Below are 15,474 nucleotides of genomic sequence, written 5' to 3'. Positions count from 1 at the left end.
CCACTCAAAGATTATGCATCGCTATGTCGGGTTAGGGTCAAAGTGACCATTGGTCTAACCACGACCTCCCTACCCTCTTCCTTCAGTCGCCACTATCCCTGTCACCATGTCCGACATCGAGGAGGATCCTGTGATGAACCAAGAGGAGAATAACGAAGAAGAATATGGCGAGGAGGCTCCACGGCAGAGCAAGTCCAAGGACAAGCGCAGGGACTATGATGACGAAGAGGATGAGGATGAGGAGGAAGATGAGGAGGACGAAGAGGACGAGGAAGACGAGGAAGACGAAGAGGAGGATCCTGGTACAGAGCGCGGGAAGAAAAGAGCTAAGGTTCGCCCTTACCCATTCGCCACTGTACTAAGTTGACCGCGCTCTGCAGCACCGTCATAAACGACCTGCTGTCAACCGTTTCCTTGACGTAGAAGCCGAGGTTGACGAAGACGAGGAGGAGGACGAAGATGAGGATGAGTATGGCCGTGGTTCGCCTTTTTATTTACTCGCTATAGACGCGTCCTAACATCTTGCATCACCAGACGAGTTCATTGCCGAAGGTGTGGAAGGCGAAGAGGGCGACTTTGCGCCCCGTGCTGCAGTGAATGCCAGGTTGAATCTTGAGCGCGAGCTCAACGATCAGGACTTGCAGAAGATAGCAGCAGGCTTCAGTGAACGGTATCGGCAGCGGAATGTTCGTTATACGGGAGACATGAACGAAGTGCCACAGCGGCTGCTCATGCCTTCCGTGCACGACGCCAACCTCTGGCAAGTGCGATGCAAGGTACTTCCTCTACCACTTGTGATCGTATCTAGTAGTTACTGACCCTCGCGTCTTTCTAGCCTGGGAAGGAACGAGACCTTGTGTTCAGCCTCATGCGAAAATCACTCGACCTCGAATTCACGAATCGGCCGCTACAGATATTGTCCGCTTTTCAGCGCGACTCGCTACCCGGTATGATATATGTAGAAGCTCGCAGCGCGAAGATGGTTCAGGAGGCATGCAATGGGCTGGTCGGCATCTTCCCTAGCAGAGGCATCAACCTTGTACCCATTGAGGAGATGTCCAGTCTACTGCAAATAAAGAAGCAAGACGTCACCGTCGCCCCCGGAAGCTGGGTCCGTATCAGGCGTGGCAAGTACCAGGGAGACCTGGCGCAAGTCATGGACATAACGGAGAATGGGGAAGAGGTTGGCTTGAAGTTCATTCCTCGCATCGACCTCAACCCCAAGGATGAGCCTATGGGCTTGGATAAGAAGCGGAAGAAACCTGTTCCAGGTTCCTCGGGTTTCTCCATGCGACCGCCCCAACGTTTCTTCAACTACGAGGAAGCTGTCAGGGTGTATGGCAGGAAGGCGGTATCTAAGCGTAACCAAGTCTACGTCTTCCAAAATGACACGTATAAGGACGGCTTCATCGAGAAGGACTTCAAGATTTCTGCCCTTCAGTTGGACGATGTCAACCCCACACTTGACGAGATCACCCAGTTCACGCGCGGGCAAGACGGTGCGGACAACGACGCAAACGTAGATCTCTCCATCATCGCCGAAGCTTCGAAGAAGGCCGCTATCGCCGTCTTGCAGCCTGGCGACCATATTGAAGTTTTCGAGGGCGAGCAGGCCGGTGTCCACGGTACAGTGCATGCCGTGGAACAGGATGTCGTCACGATTCAACCTGTTGGAGTGGAGTTCGACGGCCAGAAGATACAAATCCCTGCGCGCAGCGTGCGCAAGCGCTTCAAAGCTGGCGACCACGTTAAAGTCATGACTGGTCAGAACGCCGACGAGACAGGTCTTGTAGTCTCGGTCATGGACAACGTCGTTACTTTCCTTTCCGACATGACCATGCAAGAGGTGCGCACCTCAGCATTTTGAGAAGGTAAATCGCGGTGCTTATGCTGCCTAGGTCTCTTGTTTCTCGAAAGATCTTCGAGAGGCGGCGGAGGTTGGCACAGGTACCAACACCGTTGGTAATTACGAACTGCATGACCTTGTTCAGCTTGAGTGAGCACTCATACAGGCTACATCTGCGCCTCATTTGCTCACATGATACTCTTTCTAGCCTCCAAACCGTGGGAGTTATCTTTAAGACTGAGCGCGACTCGTTCCGGGTGCTGGACCAGAATGGTCAAGTTCGTCTCGTTAAGCCTCACCAGATTTCAATGCGTCGTGATACGCATCGTGCCATTGCGGTCGACTCCGAAGGGCATGAGATTCGCGTACACGACAATGTTAAGGAGGTTGAGGGCGAGGTGAGGGCTTAAATCTACTATGGCTAAAGGGCACATACTAATTCTCATACAGGGCCGCAAAGGGCGTGTGCTGCACACTTATCAAGCATTCTACGCTTGGTTGTTCAACCGTGATGTAGCCGAAAATGGGGGCGTCTTCGTCACTCGTGCCCGTTCGCTCGCGCCAGTGACCCCACGGGGTCTGAAGTTGGGCTCTACTGACCTCTCGAAGATGAATCCGGCACTCAGTGGCGGTGCTCAAGGAGGGATGGTCGGCGGAGACATGGGTCGGGGACCGCGGGATCGACTCATTGGAGCGACGGTCCAAGTCATCCAGGGGCCGCAGAAAGGTATTGTTGGTATTGTGAAAGACACAAACGGTAACATCGCCCGTGTCGAGCTCAGCACTGGCAACAAGATCATTATGATCCCGAAGGATAAATTAAAACGGAGAAAGTGAGTGCTTTCTTCCGTCTTCGTGGCGTTAATAATTAAGTGGCTTGCAGCATTGACGGTTCTCTCGAAATGATCGATGTACCCCGGATTCCCTTAGGTCTGCCCAATATCCCCCTAGGCCTACCCAAAATTCCTGGCATGTCTGCCTGGGGAGCTAGTCCTGGGGGCGGCAGGACACCCAACCCTTACCAGGGCGGTGGTCGTACAGCGAATCCATACTCTGGTTCCCAGACGCCGGCTTGGGGCGGGGGCATGGACTCGCGCACACCTAATCCACATCATCCTGCGAAGACCCCAGCGTGGAGCGCGAGTGCTAAAACGCCGAATCCGTATGCAGATGGCAAGACCCCGGCATGGAGCGCATCGTCTCGCACGCCAAACCCGTATGCCTCAACTGGTGGGTGGGGAGGCTCGACGCCGAAACCATCATCTTGGGGCGGCGCGACGCCCGCGCCGAACGGTGCCTCGTCCTCATGGGGAGGTGCAACTCCGGCAAGACCTGGATGGGGCGGCGCGACACCCAGGGCCGATTGGGGGGAGTCGTCTTCGTCATGGGTTCGTACTTCTCAAACGAAGTTTAAGTTCATACTAACATTTGTTTTGGTTCAGAGTGCGCCTACCCCATCTGCATGGAGTGCACCAACACCAGGAATCTCTGCGCCGACACCTGGCGCCTGGACCGGTGGTGCCTACGGCGCCCCTACGCCTGGGGTATCATCTTCCTACGATGACGTCCGCACACCAGCTGCGTTCGGCTTGAATGGAGGGCAGCCTTCGAGATCCTCGGAAGAAAGTAAGTAGCATTTCATGTTTGCGACGATACCATACTCTAATCCTTCGTTCAGTCATCACAGAGAAGTGGTTGTTGTGGTCAGGCTTGTCGGACAAGTCGGGCCTGGTCTGCCGGATACAAGACTCCTACGCTCGCGGCGACGAACCTGGCTGGATGAACGGCGACCACGAAGGCGATGCAGTCTTCGTACTCTCCACTTTCGACGCTAACAACGAGAGGTACACGTCTCGAGCACGCATCAAGTTCGCTGAGAAGTCCAACTCTGCACAAGTGCCGGAGATCCCTGTCAAATACCTGCGGCCTGTCCACCCGGAAAATGTCGGCGACGACGTTGTGTTCTTGTTCGGCGATGATAGAGGCCGCGACGCGAAGGTCAAAGATATCTCGGAATCTCGTGCCACGATCTCCCTCGCCGGCAGCTTTCTGATTGTTGAGGCACCATTGAAGCAGCTTTGCAAGCGTTCATTGGCCGTTAGCGATCAACAATGAACGCGTCCGTCTTCTCCTGGATTCATGTCTTGACGTACTGGGTGTGTCGGGCCATGCGTTGCGCCTCCCGGCCCCGTTACAACGCCTTTTGGCACTGTAGCGCCCGGCGGTTATTGTATCTGCCTATGTATATGCTACCGCATTTTGGACTGCACTTGCTATAACGAAACGGTTGTGTTCTTTGTTTATTCTCGTAGACGTAAGTGTTGAGCTGGTTCTGCCAGGGGACCAGCGCTGGTCCTTATTTTTCCATGGCGAACCGCAAGTTCCTCGAGCGAAGCGCCAACATTGTGGCGTTTCGAGATGATGGCGGCGGTCTGTCCTGGTCGCTCCCAACTCTCGATGGCTCCAGCTCACCCGTGCCAGACAGCTTCTGATCTCAGGCTGCTTTCATCTCACATGCCTGCGTGATGTCTGGCGACATAGTTTTACAAGCGTCAGCTTCATTATCTGCAATATCTGGTGGCTCTACTGATGCGACGTCTGACCGCCTAGCTACGACCGCGTGCCACGATTTTCGCTGGCCCTCTGATCGCACGCCAAGCCAATGCAACGACCCGGAGACCCTAGTTGGGGAACAATAAACTAGTTCTCAAGGTCGAGGAATTACGTGTCTTGAGATGCAGGTCACGTTAAGGTTATAACTATAGCTTCGTTGTCAACACGAGGAGGAGCGAATGTACGAAGGTGTCATTCTTGCCTTTATCGATCACGGAACATCGCTTCGTTGAACAGATAAACCCTAAAGGTATGAAGGCAGGCGCGTATATAAACAATAAGCTGATCAATAGAGTTTGCCAGGAACGCTCTGGTACAGCACATTTAACGGACACATTGTATGCTGCCCACCCTCACACCCAAGGTGCCACCGCTCCCACTTTCTTCTACTCCCACTTGGTAGGCCCTGCAAGATAGAATGTCGACTGCTCAGGGCAACATACCCAACAAGGCAAAAGGCAAGGGCAAGGGCAAGAAAGGTCAAGCAGCGTCCATCCCCTCTTCAGGTCCCGTGCTTGACCAGCCGCCCATCCCCGCCGATGTTGCTAAGAACCCAGAAGAGCTCATGAAGCTGGCGTTTAAGCGTGCAATGATCAGCGGAAATTTCTTGGACACCAAGTTCTATGCTTATTCGCGGAGGAAGCCATCTGGTGTCGTCTACGCTCCGATAGCCATCCACGCTAATAGTTATATTCTGCGGGCAAAGGAGCCCCAGTACTTTGAACCCCGTATGTCACCATCTTTTAGTATTGTGGGCTACCTGTTAATGCAGTCCTGCCTCCCGTTTATAGTGCTACGAGGAGGTTATGATGGGTATTGCATCACCGGACCGTTGGATGGGCCTTTCCCAGATGAGTTTCCGGCTGAGATTGGCGCAGACGGATACGAGTCGGACAGCGACCTCGAGGACGACGAAGAAAAAGCGCAGAGTGCTGGAACATCTCTTACCGGCAGCTCTAGCTCGTCAGAGCCTGTGATTCTTGATCCTGATTTCTCACTTGGGGACTCTGACGTAGAAAGAGTTAGCTCTAGTGGTTTATCTGATCCCGCCACCATCTAATGTGTTATCCTGTCTAGAAACATGAAACAGACGAGACCAATGAAGGGCACGTAGACCGTGAGGAAGATCCAGTGGTTGGTGGCACGGGACGCGTCCGGCTAATCCGCACTTTCGCTTTCCCTACGTAAGTTCTTGCCTGATCTTTTTGCTCAAATCGGGTTGTTAATATACTAGAACAGCTGGCGAGCATTCATCTTCTACATCACCACTGGCGAGATCTCATTCTCACGACTTAAGAGCCAGTCAAGGATTCCTGGGTCTTCCGAAACGTCTAAGAAGGCTAAGAAGTCAGGTGCTTCACACCCGGCTTCTCCGAAGTCTATGTACACGCTCTCAGATGAGGTCCGTATCAAGAAACCGCCTCGGTGCCTCGCTGACTCCTCCCTCAGCTCGGGCTCGACAAATTGAAAGAGCTCGCGAAGAAGGATATCGAGTCCAAGCTCTCTGCTGACAACATCCTTGCGGAGCTGTTTTCGTCGTTTACAGCGAAGTAAGCTGAATCTTCGTTCGGGGTTGAATCCTCGTCTTATGATTGCGTCACCGCAGATACGACGCTATCCAAGAACTAGAGGTCGACTATGCATGCAATAATGCGAAGGAGGTCGTCGCCAAGGGCCTGTACGAGTGGATGGATAGTATCTCTCCGGAGGACCTGAAGCGCAACGCCGGCGTGCTTGCGCGGCTCTTTCAGAAGATGGCCGTTGGTCCCTCCAATCCCGCTACCAGCAGACCGACTTCGTGTCCCAGCTGTCGAGCTGGTACAAAGGGCTACAGCAGCTTCTATTCCATATGCGGCAATTGTAATAATAACGTGTAGCTATGTAACTACCGACCTTGTCTGCACGATAAAATCCAGTCCAGCTGTACATAAGGCTAACAATGACAAAGGAATGCATGTCTAAGAAGATTCGTTGTAAAGATTCGTTCCTGCCTGCTTACTCCCTCGTTATGCGGGCTATCTCCGAGTATTAGACTGTGCTCGTGACGAAGAATAGGCGTAGGAACGCTGAGATTGCGGAGAACTAATTTCGTCGCCGACCACGAAGCGCGTTCTAAGCGAGGTCGTCGCTTCATTGGCGAGTGAGCGCCAGAAATGCTACTTCGGCGCGTCACAACTCCCCTGCGATTTCTGTTTTTGAGGCCTTTTTCATGTGGTATCAGCAAATCGGAACTGTCTTAGCAGGATAGACAAACATTTGGTCTTATTCTAAGGTGCATCGCGGCGTAGTATCCTGGGACGGTGAGGCGGTGTTTGACCGGAGCTCCCACCGGACTCTCGACGATAGCCCTTCCAAGTTGGACTAGTTGCTGGACTGCCCATGATTTGATTTTTGACGAGGTCGTCTTGCTTGCTGGTGTGACGTTGATGTACCAACCACGGCCACCGCATGGTATGACAGCTTTCGTCGACTCATGCTAGTACTTGGACGCTACACAACTTCGGCATGGATTTTTCTCAAAGGTACGCAGATCGAACGAGGTGGGCCAGAGATCTAGGACTTACTCTGTTATCCGGTGGGCGTTCAAACTTACTACTCCTTTCCTGATATAGCCTCGAGGTAGCCCTCTACAACTCGGACACGTGACCGCGTCAGTGCGGTATTATGAAAGGAGCCCCACTTCTCTCCCTCCCCCCTCTTTGCTTTCTCTCTTTTTCTGACCCACTGCGAATATGTCCAGTAGGACCTCCAAACCCGATGTTGGCAGTGTTAGGAACACCGCGAAGGATGATGCTGCCCCGGATCTCCCCCCTATCCCTGCCAATGTTGTGAAGAACCTCACTTCCGAACAGCTCATGAAACTCACCTTCAGATTGATGATGGACACGGGCAATTACGTCGATACGAAGTTCTACGCGTATTCATGCAGGAAAGCAACAGGTGCCGTCTACGCTCCGAAGGCGGTCTACGCGAACAGTTACCTTTTGAGGGCTAGAGCGCCGGAATACTTTGAACCGAGTATGTCAGGAGTCATCTTGGTGCATCGCGTTGCTAACATATCACGCCATACAGCATTTCATGGCCAGTATGACGGCTACTCCATCGTCGAGCCCTTGAACACAGGATTCCCCGCCAAGTTTCCCGGCGAGATGGACGGGAGTGGTTTCGAGTCAGATAGCGACATTGAGGACGATGATGATCAAGAGGTAGCTGCTCCGTCTAGTGACAAAGGCTCACAGATGGTGAAGAATTTAATCTTGCGTTGTTGGTCGCGACGGTTGCTTATCTTCCTTCTCAGAGGCTTGGAGCAGCGGCGAGCTCTGATGAGAAAGAGGATACCAAAGATACCTTGGCGTCTGGGAATGTGGGGCGCGTTCGACTAGTACCGACATTCGCTTATTCTACGTACGAATAGTCATATCGCTCTCTTGTCCTTCAAGCTCACCCGTCTGCCACAGCTGGCGTGCATTTATATTCTACGTGGCCACAGGCGATATCTCTTTCGCCCCCCTACGAAGTCAGAAGCAACCTCTATCGTCCAGTAAAGTATCAAGCGTTGCTGTGAATGCCCCGACCTGTTCTCCGAAGTCCATCTACCGGCTTGCCGAGGAGGTATGCTAAGGGGGCTCTCATGTCCGTAGTTCTGACTTATACCATCGTAGATTGGCCTCGATGATCTAAAAGAGCTTGCGAAGAAGGACATAGAATCCAAGATTTCCGATGAAAATATCATCGTAGAGTTATTCTCTTCGTTCACGGCAAAGTAAGCGCTATCGCCATGACTTTCGAAGTGCGGTCGCGTCCAAGCTTATTCGTTTGACCAGCCACGATGAGATCCGAGACCTGCAGCTGGATTTGGCCTGCTCAAAGGCGAGGAACGCAGTGTCCCAGGGTTTCTTCGAAGTCTTGAAGAATACTCCTGCAGACTCCATGAAGCGCGCAGAGATCGTCATTGCCGGCTTGGTCCAGAAGCTGGCGATGGCAAAACCTAGGCCGACTGGCTGCAGAAGCTGCGGGTTCCACGAGAAGAATGGTAATTTTACTCTGGTATGCGGCCACTGTCGTAACCAAAACTGGTTTGTAACATAAAGGAACGTCTCATACGATTCGTGTAGCGATTACATTGACTCGTACTGTTGAGGATGAGCTGGCTCTTATCTGAAATACGCGCTGCTATCGAGTGCGCGGTGAGCACCCATATTATTTGAACTTGATCGGCTTCGAGAACTTGAAGCCCATGTCATCATGAACAAACTACAAATCCTGCAATATCTTGTTCAGACTGAAGGCTAAGATTATCGGTATGTTGTGACCTCGTCTTAATTTGATGTGCCCCTTTCCGCGATCATCTACTCTGAATATATGAACCATTGTGCACGTGTCGATAAGCCCGGACATGGGTCTTCATCGATGTCATCGTCTCATGCACATTATGTAGTACCGTGGGAGTATGTGGATGATGCTGCTCGATATATGAGCTTACCATTGCAGGCACGAATGGTTGCTTCCAATCAACCACCACGACTTCAATCAAGTTCAATGTACAGGCCATCCACGTCCCAGGCTGCTGTCTTCGCTGCGACGCCCGCTGTGACGTATGGCGTGCCTAGTGCATCGCCGGGCTGGGTGTCGGGCCCTATCGAGGAGGCTGAAGCTGAAGCTCCCCTTCCAGCAGCCGAAGCCGTTCAGGAGGGGGCTTGGGAGGGGGTCTGGGAGTGCGAAGTTCCTACTGCCCCGGGCAAGTTCTGCGATTCTAGGCACCTTTAATGGACCTCTTTTTCACGTTCTTCACAGATTCGGAACCTCAGGAGACGATTGGAGATGCTTCAGCTGAAGCTGATGCAGTACTCCTGGCTTGCATGCTCTCTCTTGATACCGGTGCATTCATTGACACCAAGTTTTACACCTTCAGTCGCAGGACCAAAGATGGTAACATCTATGCTCCAAGGCCAATTTTTGCCAGCAGCTGGGTGCTTGAACAAACAGTGCCCCAGTATATGAAAAACCGTAAGCGAAAGTCAATCATATATGTCGACTCACATATGCATGCCATTAGTGTGTTTAGTCCTATCCGGGGATTACGGAGGTAACCTAACAGAGGGGCCGCTCGGCGCATCGTTTCCGGGAGAGCAAGACATCCTGAACGCAGTCGACAGCACTGGATACGATTCCGATAGTGATATAGAAGATGATGACGATACGGCCGAATCCGATTGTGGTTCCAAGCTGGTGAGCGCATCTTGTCTGCTATCGCATCGAGTTGATTGAATGCCGTGTATCTATCAGATAAAGAGGGAAGTCCAGGACGAGCCTGCCGGACAACAGGGCACCGGGAAAATCATCGTCCTTCGCAATTTCGCTTATCCTACGTATGGCCCCGATCCATGTTCTCTGGCAGGACTCTGCTCAACGTTATTCTCAGCTGGAAGTCCCTGATTTACTACCTGTATTCGGGCAAGATCACGTTTGCTCGCCTGAGGTCCTTGAATTCTCAGAACGCCGGTTCCGAGGATGCGGGTGCTCAGGCGAGCACTGGCCCGAGGGCGCCTACGTGCTCTCCAAAGTCTATGTACAAGCTCGCAGATGAGGTTGGTGATCCAGTGAGCTATGCCCGCTGTTGTAGCGGCTTATGTACGTACAATGTAGCTTGACATCAAGGGTCTCAAGGAGCTTGCAAAGAAAAACATCGAGTCCCAGCTCTCTGCTGAGAACATCCTGACAGAACTGATGTCATCCTTTACTTCTCGGTGGGTCATACTCGCCCTTCGCAACCCACTACCTGACCGCGGAGTCCACGATTAGCTACGACGAAATTTGCGAGATGGAAGTCGCATTTGCATGTGGCAAGGCGAGGACCGCGTTCACAAGGCCCGATGCACCCCTGCTGGAGGGCATTCCGGCGGACGTCTTGGTACGCAACGCTGGCGTTGTCTCCCGTCTCCTGCGGCAGCTAGCACTAGTAGGCGCACCGAGTAGATCAGCTTTTCCCGGATCTTGTAGTAATTGCGGCGCTAGTGGGGATGCCTGGATGACCTGCAGCTCGTGTGGATTCTTCCCAGGCACCGGACAGCAGGGCACCAGCGGGAATATGGTGACTACAGCATGGCGTCTTCGATGATAAGGACGAAAGCCTCCAATGACAGACAGTTTATGACCAAGATGCAGGAACTACGAAGTGCTGTTGTGCCTAGGCCTGGGTCAAGCCGCGCCATCTGGTGTGAAGGGGTATCGTATTCGCGTTGTCTAAATGTACTATTACAGCGCAGGGATGGTAGAATAGTATAGCAAGGATAGTGGATACATAACCAATGTGCATGTGAGAGTTCCGCATGAGAGCACAAGTTATAGCGATGAGAAGTAACGAAAGCAATTAACGACAAAATAAATAGAACCGCTTACGACAACGGCGGACCATTGCTCAGCTCGACGCCGACTTTCTGCACGAGTTGTATACCCAGCGGTTCAAGGGCTTCCTTCCAGACCTGAACGCGCCTACGGCCATTGAAGATCGCCATCGAGCGCTCGCCAACCTCGCCCTCGGGGCCAAAGACATAAACCTTGTCCTCGGCCCAAGGCGCATCGCCATGCGCGAACGCGAACCAGCGGCTTTGGACGGCATCGCGCACGCGCGCATACGTCCACTCGTCGACGATGGGCACGCTCCAGCCGTCATCCTCGCCGTCGGGGCTGTTGAATCCGAACCCGAAGTCGACGCCGTCCGAGTCCGTGTCGCTACCGTAAAACATGTCGGGGGTGTCTGGCCGCGAGGGCCCAGGGGACGCGGAAGGGGACAGTCCCGGCGAGAACGCGTCTGGCGGCGACACCGCCGGCGGAACCACCAGCGGGACGTTGTCGAAGAGGTACAGCAAGTCGACAGCATGGTGCGGCACACCACGTGATGGACTCTCCTGGTCGAAGACGTACCGCCAAACGCCGTGCCCGCCGCGCACACGCTTCTCGCTCGACGCGATGCACTCGGTCGGCCAGGCGAAGCGCGCGTCGTTGATGAGGTCCAGAACATGTTCGGGCAGCTCGTCGGGCGGGGTGTGCGCCGAGATGTCGTAGGCGCGCAGTAGGGCCGAGGACTTGGAAAGCGACTGGCAAATCGCACGAAGGCGCCGAACGACACCCGGCGCGCTCCAGAGCGAGGCTGGGAGCGACCACAAGAGTGACTCGGCACCGCAGTCACCAATCACGAGCGGTTGGAGGTGGGGTGGGTGGTGGTAATGGTTCGTACCAAGTGTGTGCCGCACACGAGAGCGCGACCGTGAGCGCGACCGTGAGCGAGAGTGCAGGCGGCTATGCGGGGACTTCAAGCAGTGTGAGAGAGCTTGGAGCTCCGGCACTTTCTCGTGCAAAGCCTTTTCGTGTAGGAGTATATCTTCGCTTTTTTCTGGGTATAGGTAGTCTTTCCATCCATGAGCAAAGAAGACGCCGTCGTCGACAGCCCGGACCACCGGAGCGATCACCGCGAGCCTGTCCGCGGGAACTATGCGTAGCTCATCGATGGTCGGTGCGTGAAGAGCCGATGTGAGACGAGAGAACTGCCAGCCGGCGCTGGAGACGTTTGGTATGTCCGAGGGCATCTCAGCGCTTTGGATGATCGCCCGCTGGAATAACGGCCGAAGCTCATTCGCAGAAGAGTGCAGGTGACAGAGTATGTCCGCTGCGCCCGACGCTGAGCCGAAAAGGGTGATATTGTTCGAGTCGCCTCCAAAGTCGGAGACGAAGCTGTACACCCACTCGAGGGCCTTGCGCTGGTCACGAAGACCGTAGTTGCCCACGCCCTCTTCGCCAGCGGCAATGTTGTCCTCGCGCAGCGCATTGCTTGCGGCAAAACCGAAGAGACCGAGGCGATAACTGCAACGTGTCAGATATGCCCATATATGGAGCGCTTCGCGAACCACTTACTTCACGGTCACCAGGATGACGGGTCTTCCCACCATCATGCTTCGCTGCACGAGGCAACCACCGTCGTACAGCCAGCTGGAACCTGAACCACGGTTTCCACCGCTGATAACACTTCAATACGGGTACAAGCGCTACTATATGGAGAAACTTACCCATGAATGAAAAACATGACTGGCAGGCGGCTCCCAGGGAGGGCATTAGCCGGGCAGGTGATGTTCAAGTTCAAACACTCGAACTCGTTCTGTTTTAGGGCCTGCGTGGGGATGACGTCTTCGGTAAGCCCGAAGAGCTCTGCTTCATAGTCCTTGCTTTGGGGCTGCGGACAAACGAATCTGCAAACCGTTAATTTCAAAAGAGCTCATAAGGCCACGGCGGAACTCACCCATGACGACTTGCGTCTGTCACCGGCGGATACGCAGTGTGCAGCTTCGACTGGCGGAAGCGCGCCAGAACTGAGGCGTATTTGATTCCGAGGTACTGGTGCACAACGGCATCCTCAGTCGAGATGGGGTGAACAAGACCAGTGAAGGTCGTGTGCAGCTTCTGGTGCAAGACAACGGGCTCGCTTTGAAGTCCAGTCGAAAGTTTTGAGATCATTTTGGGAGGGGGGATCCGATGGGGGTTAGGGACAAAATGAGCTGGCTAGGCTCGAGAGGATTGTTTCGCGGAGGTTAGCGTATGACGAGGCCACGGGGGGCAACGCTGTGTGCGGGATGCGTAAGGTGATGAGAGCGGGGGGATGGGAGGCTCTGGATCGTTGGCCGTCCATGGTCTTGTATGCGCAGATAGGAGTCGTCGATCGAGAGCCATTTCGAGGACGGCATGGTCGAAAACTTGGTAAGTGAGCCCAAAGCGGCAGGATCCACCTCAAGCGCCCGCGAGGCGCCGCGTTCGATGTTCCAGGTCTCTCCCGGGCAGTTCCGAGTCTGCATGCACAGGAGGCGCAACAGGGACAAACAGCGGCGCACGCGTACGCCGGGACTGCAGAGACCGACACGAGACTCGACACGGGACCAGGCCCTCGAGTTGGTCAAGCGGAGAGCATCAAAGAGGCCACCACTGACATCAGCGGGACTCAGACGATTCAGCTATGGAGCGCCCCCATGGGCAGCTGAGTGCTGGGAGATCCGAAGACATCCTCCTCCAAATACGCCAAGAGAGGAAAGGGGAGGATCTAGACGTCTGATACCGGTGACATGGAGTCAGATCAGGGAGCTGCTGAAAGGAGGTTATTGACGTACAATACGGGCGTATCGCCGGTCCAGCGGATGATAGTCGGCCAGACCGAGGCAAAAACACAGCCCGCGAATAGACTCAATGAATAGAGCTGTGCGTAAATCGATAACAGAAAGTCAGCGTTCTTGTGGGTAACATTTGGGCTGTGCATACGTAACAACATTATTATTACCGGCCAACGTTTCTAAATCTTCGCGTTGATTGGGTTTCGCTGCGGACGGGCAACGCTAGACATCTTCGCACGGACATGTGCGATGGGAGGGACGAGCAAGGGAGATGAATTCCATCAGAGTTCTCACCCGCGCCGAAACACCATGTACGGCGGCCTGCCAGGGATGTCGAGTGGCGGGGCGACCATTACACGTACAAGGAAGCTCTCGACTATTAATCTAGAGCGACGGTTGTGAACACCAATACGAAAAGGAAGAGTAAATAACACACCCAGAATATCGGACCGGCGGACAAAGACCTGCTCATCTAAGATTCAAATTGTCGCTGTCAGGGCGTTGCTCATTTCTTGGTCACCGGGAACAGCACGGACCAGACCACGTTCTCGAGCGGACGCATACCCGTCTGAACCCCCGAGACACGTATGCGCCTAATTTGGCCCACGCTGAAAGATTTTGACACCAGGATAACCATGGAGTCGGTCGACGATGTATTCTCTAGACTTCGACGATAGACCACTGCTAGATGGGGGCACAACGTGCAGTTAACACGTGAACCCCCATCTACCATTGGTCACCAGAAGGCCAACAATTCCAAGTGACGGCCTTGCAAGGACGGACCCGACGATGTCGAGGCCGATGGCTTTGCATCGCGGGCGCTGCAACGTTCGGAGATCAGCTACGATCAGTTCGTTTCGTGTATGAATGTGTGGCACATCTCTAGCAAAGCGTCGAGAGTCCAGGCCCAGAACTGCAAGTGTGTTTACGCCTCAGCGACAACGCCCCAGGCGGGCGATGGGCCGAGACTCAATGATCGCAGGGATCCGGCTGAGAACCAGAGGTGTTCTTGGACAATGCGATATACGCATGGCTTCGCACGCAAGAAGGATCCACCCTGTATTCAAAGTCGCAGCCACAAAGCACAAGCCTGTCCACTCACCACGCCACAGGCTGGGCTGGGGGAACTTGAGCGCATTCGCACCCCGGCATCTGTCGAGCAGTCCTGCCTGCCCGTGCTTATATCCTGTCCTAGGCGGCACTCAGTGCACCCCCGAGCGCGTTGTAGCGGAAAGAGGGTAGTGATTTGAGCTTCATAGTGGCCTGATATGAAGATAATCGTACGGCAGGTGGAGCGGCCTCCGCTTCGGAGGTGGGCATGTGAGATGGCCGCTGATCAGAATACGGCACGTTTGGAAGGGGCACGAACATTTGCAGGGACGTCGCTTGGAGGAGGTCTGTGCCGCGCTTGGTTGGGTGGAATTGTGGCGCTACGCAGCTGGCAGTTCGCCAGCTTGCTTGCACACGATGCATAACTTCTGGGCATCCACGGGGCTCGAGCGTACGCTGTAGATAGACAGGATGGTGGTGGGAGAGGTCAAGATGTGCGAGGATGCAGACCTGACTCGGTATCGACATATCGATGGGATCTAACAAGATCAGCTGTGGTTTGGTTTACTTGATCCTATCAAGAGAACCAAACTTAAGCTCACTCACCCATGTCCCTTAACGCCGTCGTAAGTCTTATAGTCCCCCCTCGTCGCCTCGCTTCACCTCTGAACTATCCTTCCAAGCAGCGTTCCAACTTCAGTACCCGACCTTATCCAGTCTCCTAAGTCTGAACTGCCAGCATCCTGGCTGTAGATGCTGTCACCTAGAGCGCTATCTTACTAGGATCACTGTGCACAGAGCCCATCCTCCGTT

At 54.1% G+C, this 15,474-nt stretch overlaps 5 protein-coding genes across 5 annotated transcripts; 3 read left to right on the top strand and 2 right to left on the bottom strand.

Annotated features, from left to right (window-relative positions):
- Positions 1-106: 106 nt before the first annotated feature.
- PHACADRAFT_93212 (uncharacterized protein) lies at positions 107-3,480 on the top strand (the record flags this gene model as incomplete). Its single annotated transcript, XM_007394733.1, has 9 exons — positions 107-355; positions 381-480; positions 535-776; positions 836-1,846; positions 1,899-1,996; positions 2,055-2,244; positions 2,297-2,679; positions 2,730-3,234; positions 3,289-3,480. The coding sequence occupies 9 exons, from the start codon at positions 107-109 to the stop codon at positions 3,478-3,480; spliced, it is 2,970 nt and encodes a 989-aa protein (XP_007394795.1).
- A 1,358-nt stretch (positions 3,481-4,838) lies between these two features.
- On the top strand, positions 4,839-6,403 carry PHACADRAFT_254389 (uncharacterized protein). The gene is made up of 6 exons (XM_007394732.1): positions 4,839-5,187; positions 5,251-5,480; positions 5,537-5,643; positions 5,699-5,861; positions 5,909-6,009; positions 6,066-6,403. The coding sequence occupies exons 1-6, from the start codon at positions 4,878-4,880 to the stop codon at positions 6,334-6,336; spliced, it is 1,182 nt and encodes a 393-aa protein (XP_007394794.1). The 5' UTR covers positions 4,839-4,877; the 3' UTR covers positions 6,337-6,403.
- Positions 6,404-9,025: 2,622 nt separating this feature from the next.
- PHACADRAFT_183528 (uncharacterized protein) lies at positions 9,026-10,276 on the top strand (the record flags this gene model as incomplete). Its single annotated transcript, XM_007394731.1, has 7 exons — positions 9,026-9,197; positions 9,254-9,466; positions 9,525-9,688; positions 9,746-9,828; positions 9,882-10,047; positions 10,106-10,206; positions 10,262-10,276. Coding segments are annotated over exons 2-7 (675 nt in total), but the record flags the coding sequence as incomplete, so codon positions are not given.
- A 50-nt stretch (positions 10,277-10,326) lies between these two features.
- Positions 10,327-13,021, bottom strand: PHACADRAFT_254382 (uncharacterized protein). Its single transcript, XM_007394730.1, has 4 exons — positions 12,753-13,021; positions 12,523-12,702; positions 12,371-12,472; positions 10,327-12,319 (listed from the first exon to the last, which is right to left on the bottom strand). The coding sequence occupies exons 1-4, from the start codon at positions 12,965-12,967 to the stop codon at positions 10,855-10,857; spliced, it is 1,962 nt and encodes a 653-aa protein (XP_007394792.1). The 5' UTR covers positions 12,968-13,021; the 3' UTR covers positions 10,327-10,854.
- Positions 13,022-13,570: 549 nt separating this feature from the next.
- On the bottom strand, positions 13,571-13,993 carry PHACADRAFT_254380 (uncharacterized protein). Its single transcript, XM_007394729.1, has one exon. The coding sequence runs from the start codon at positions 13,767-13,769 to the stop codon at positions 13,578-13,580; it is 192 nt and encodes a 63-aa protein (XP_007394791.1). The 5' UTR covers positions 13,770-13,993; the 3' UTR covers positions 13,571-13,577.
- Between the last annotated feature and the right edge of the window lie 1,481 nt (positions 13,994-15,474).

The sequence above is a fragment of the Phanerochaete carnosa genome, assembly GCF_000300595.1.
Source record: "Phanerochaete carnosa HHB-10118-sp unplaced genomic scaffold PHACAscaffold_4, whole genome shotgun sequence".
NCBI classification, from domain to species: Eukaryota; Fungi; Basidiomycota; class Agaricomycetes; order Polyporales; family Phanerochaetaceae; genus Phanerochaete; species Phanerochaete carnosa.
This window is presented reverse-complemented; position numbering and strand designations above follow the sequence as displayed.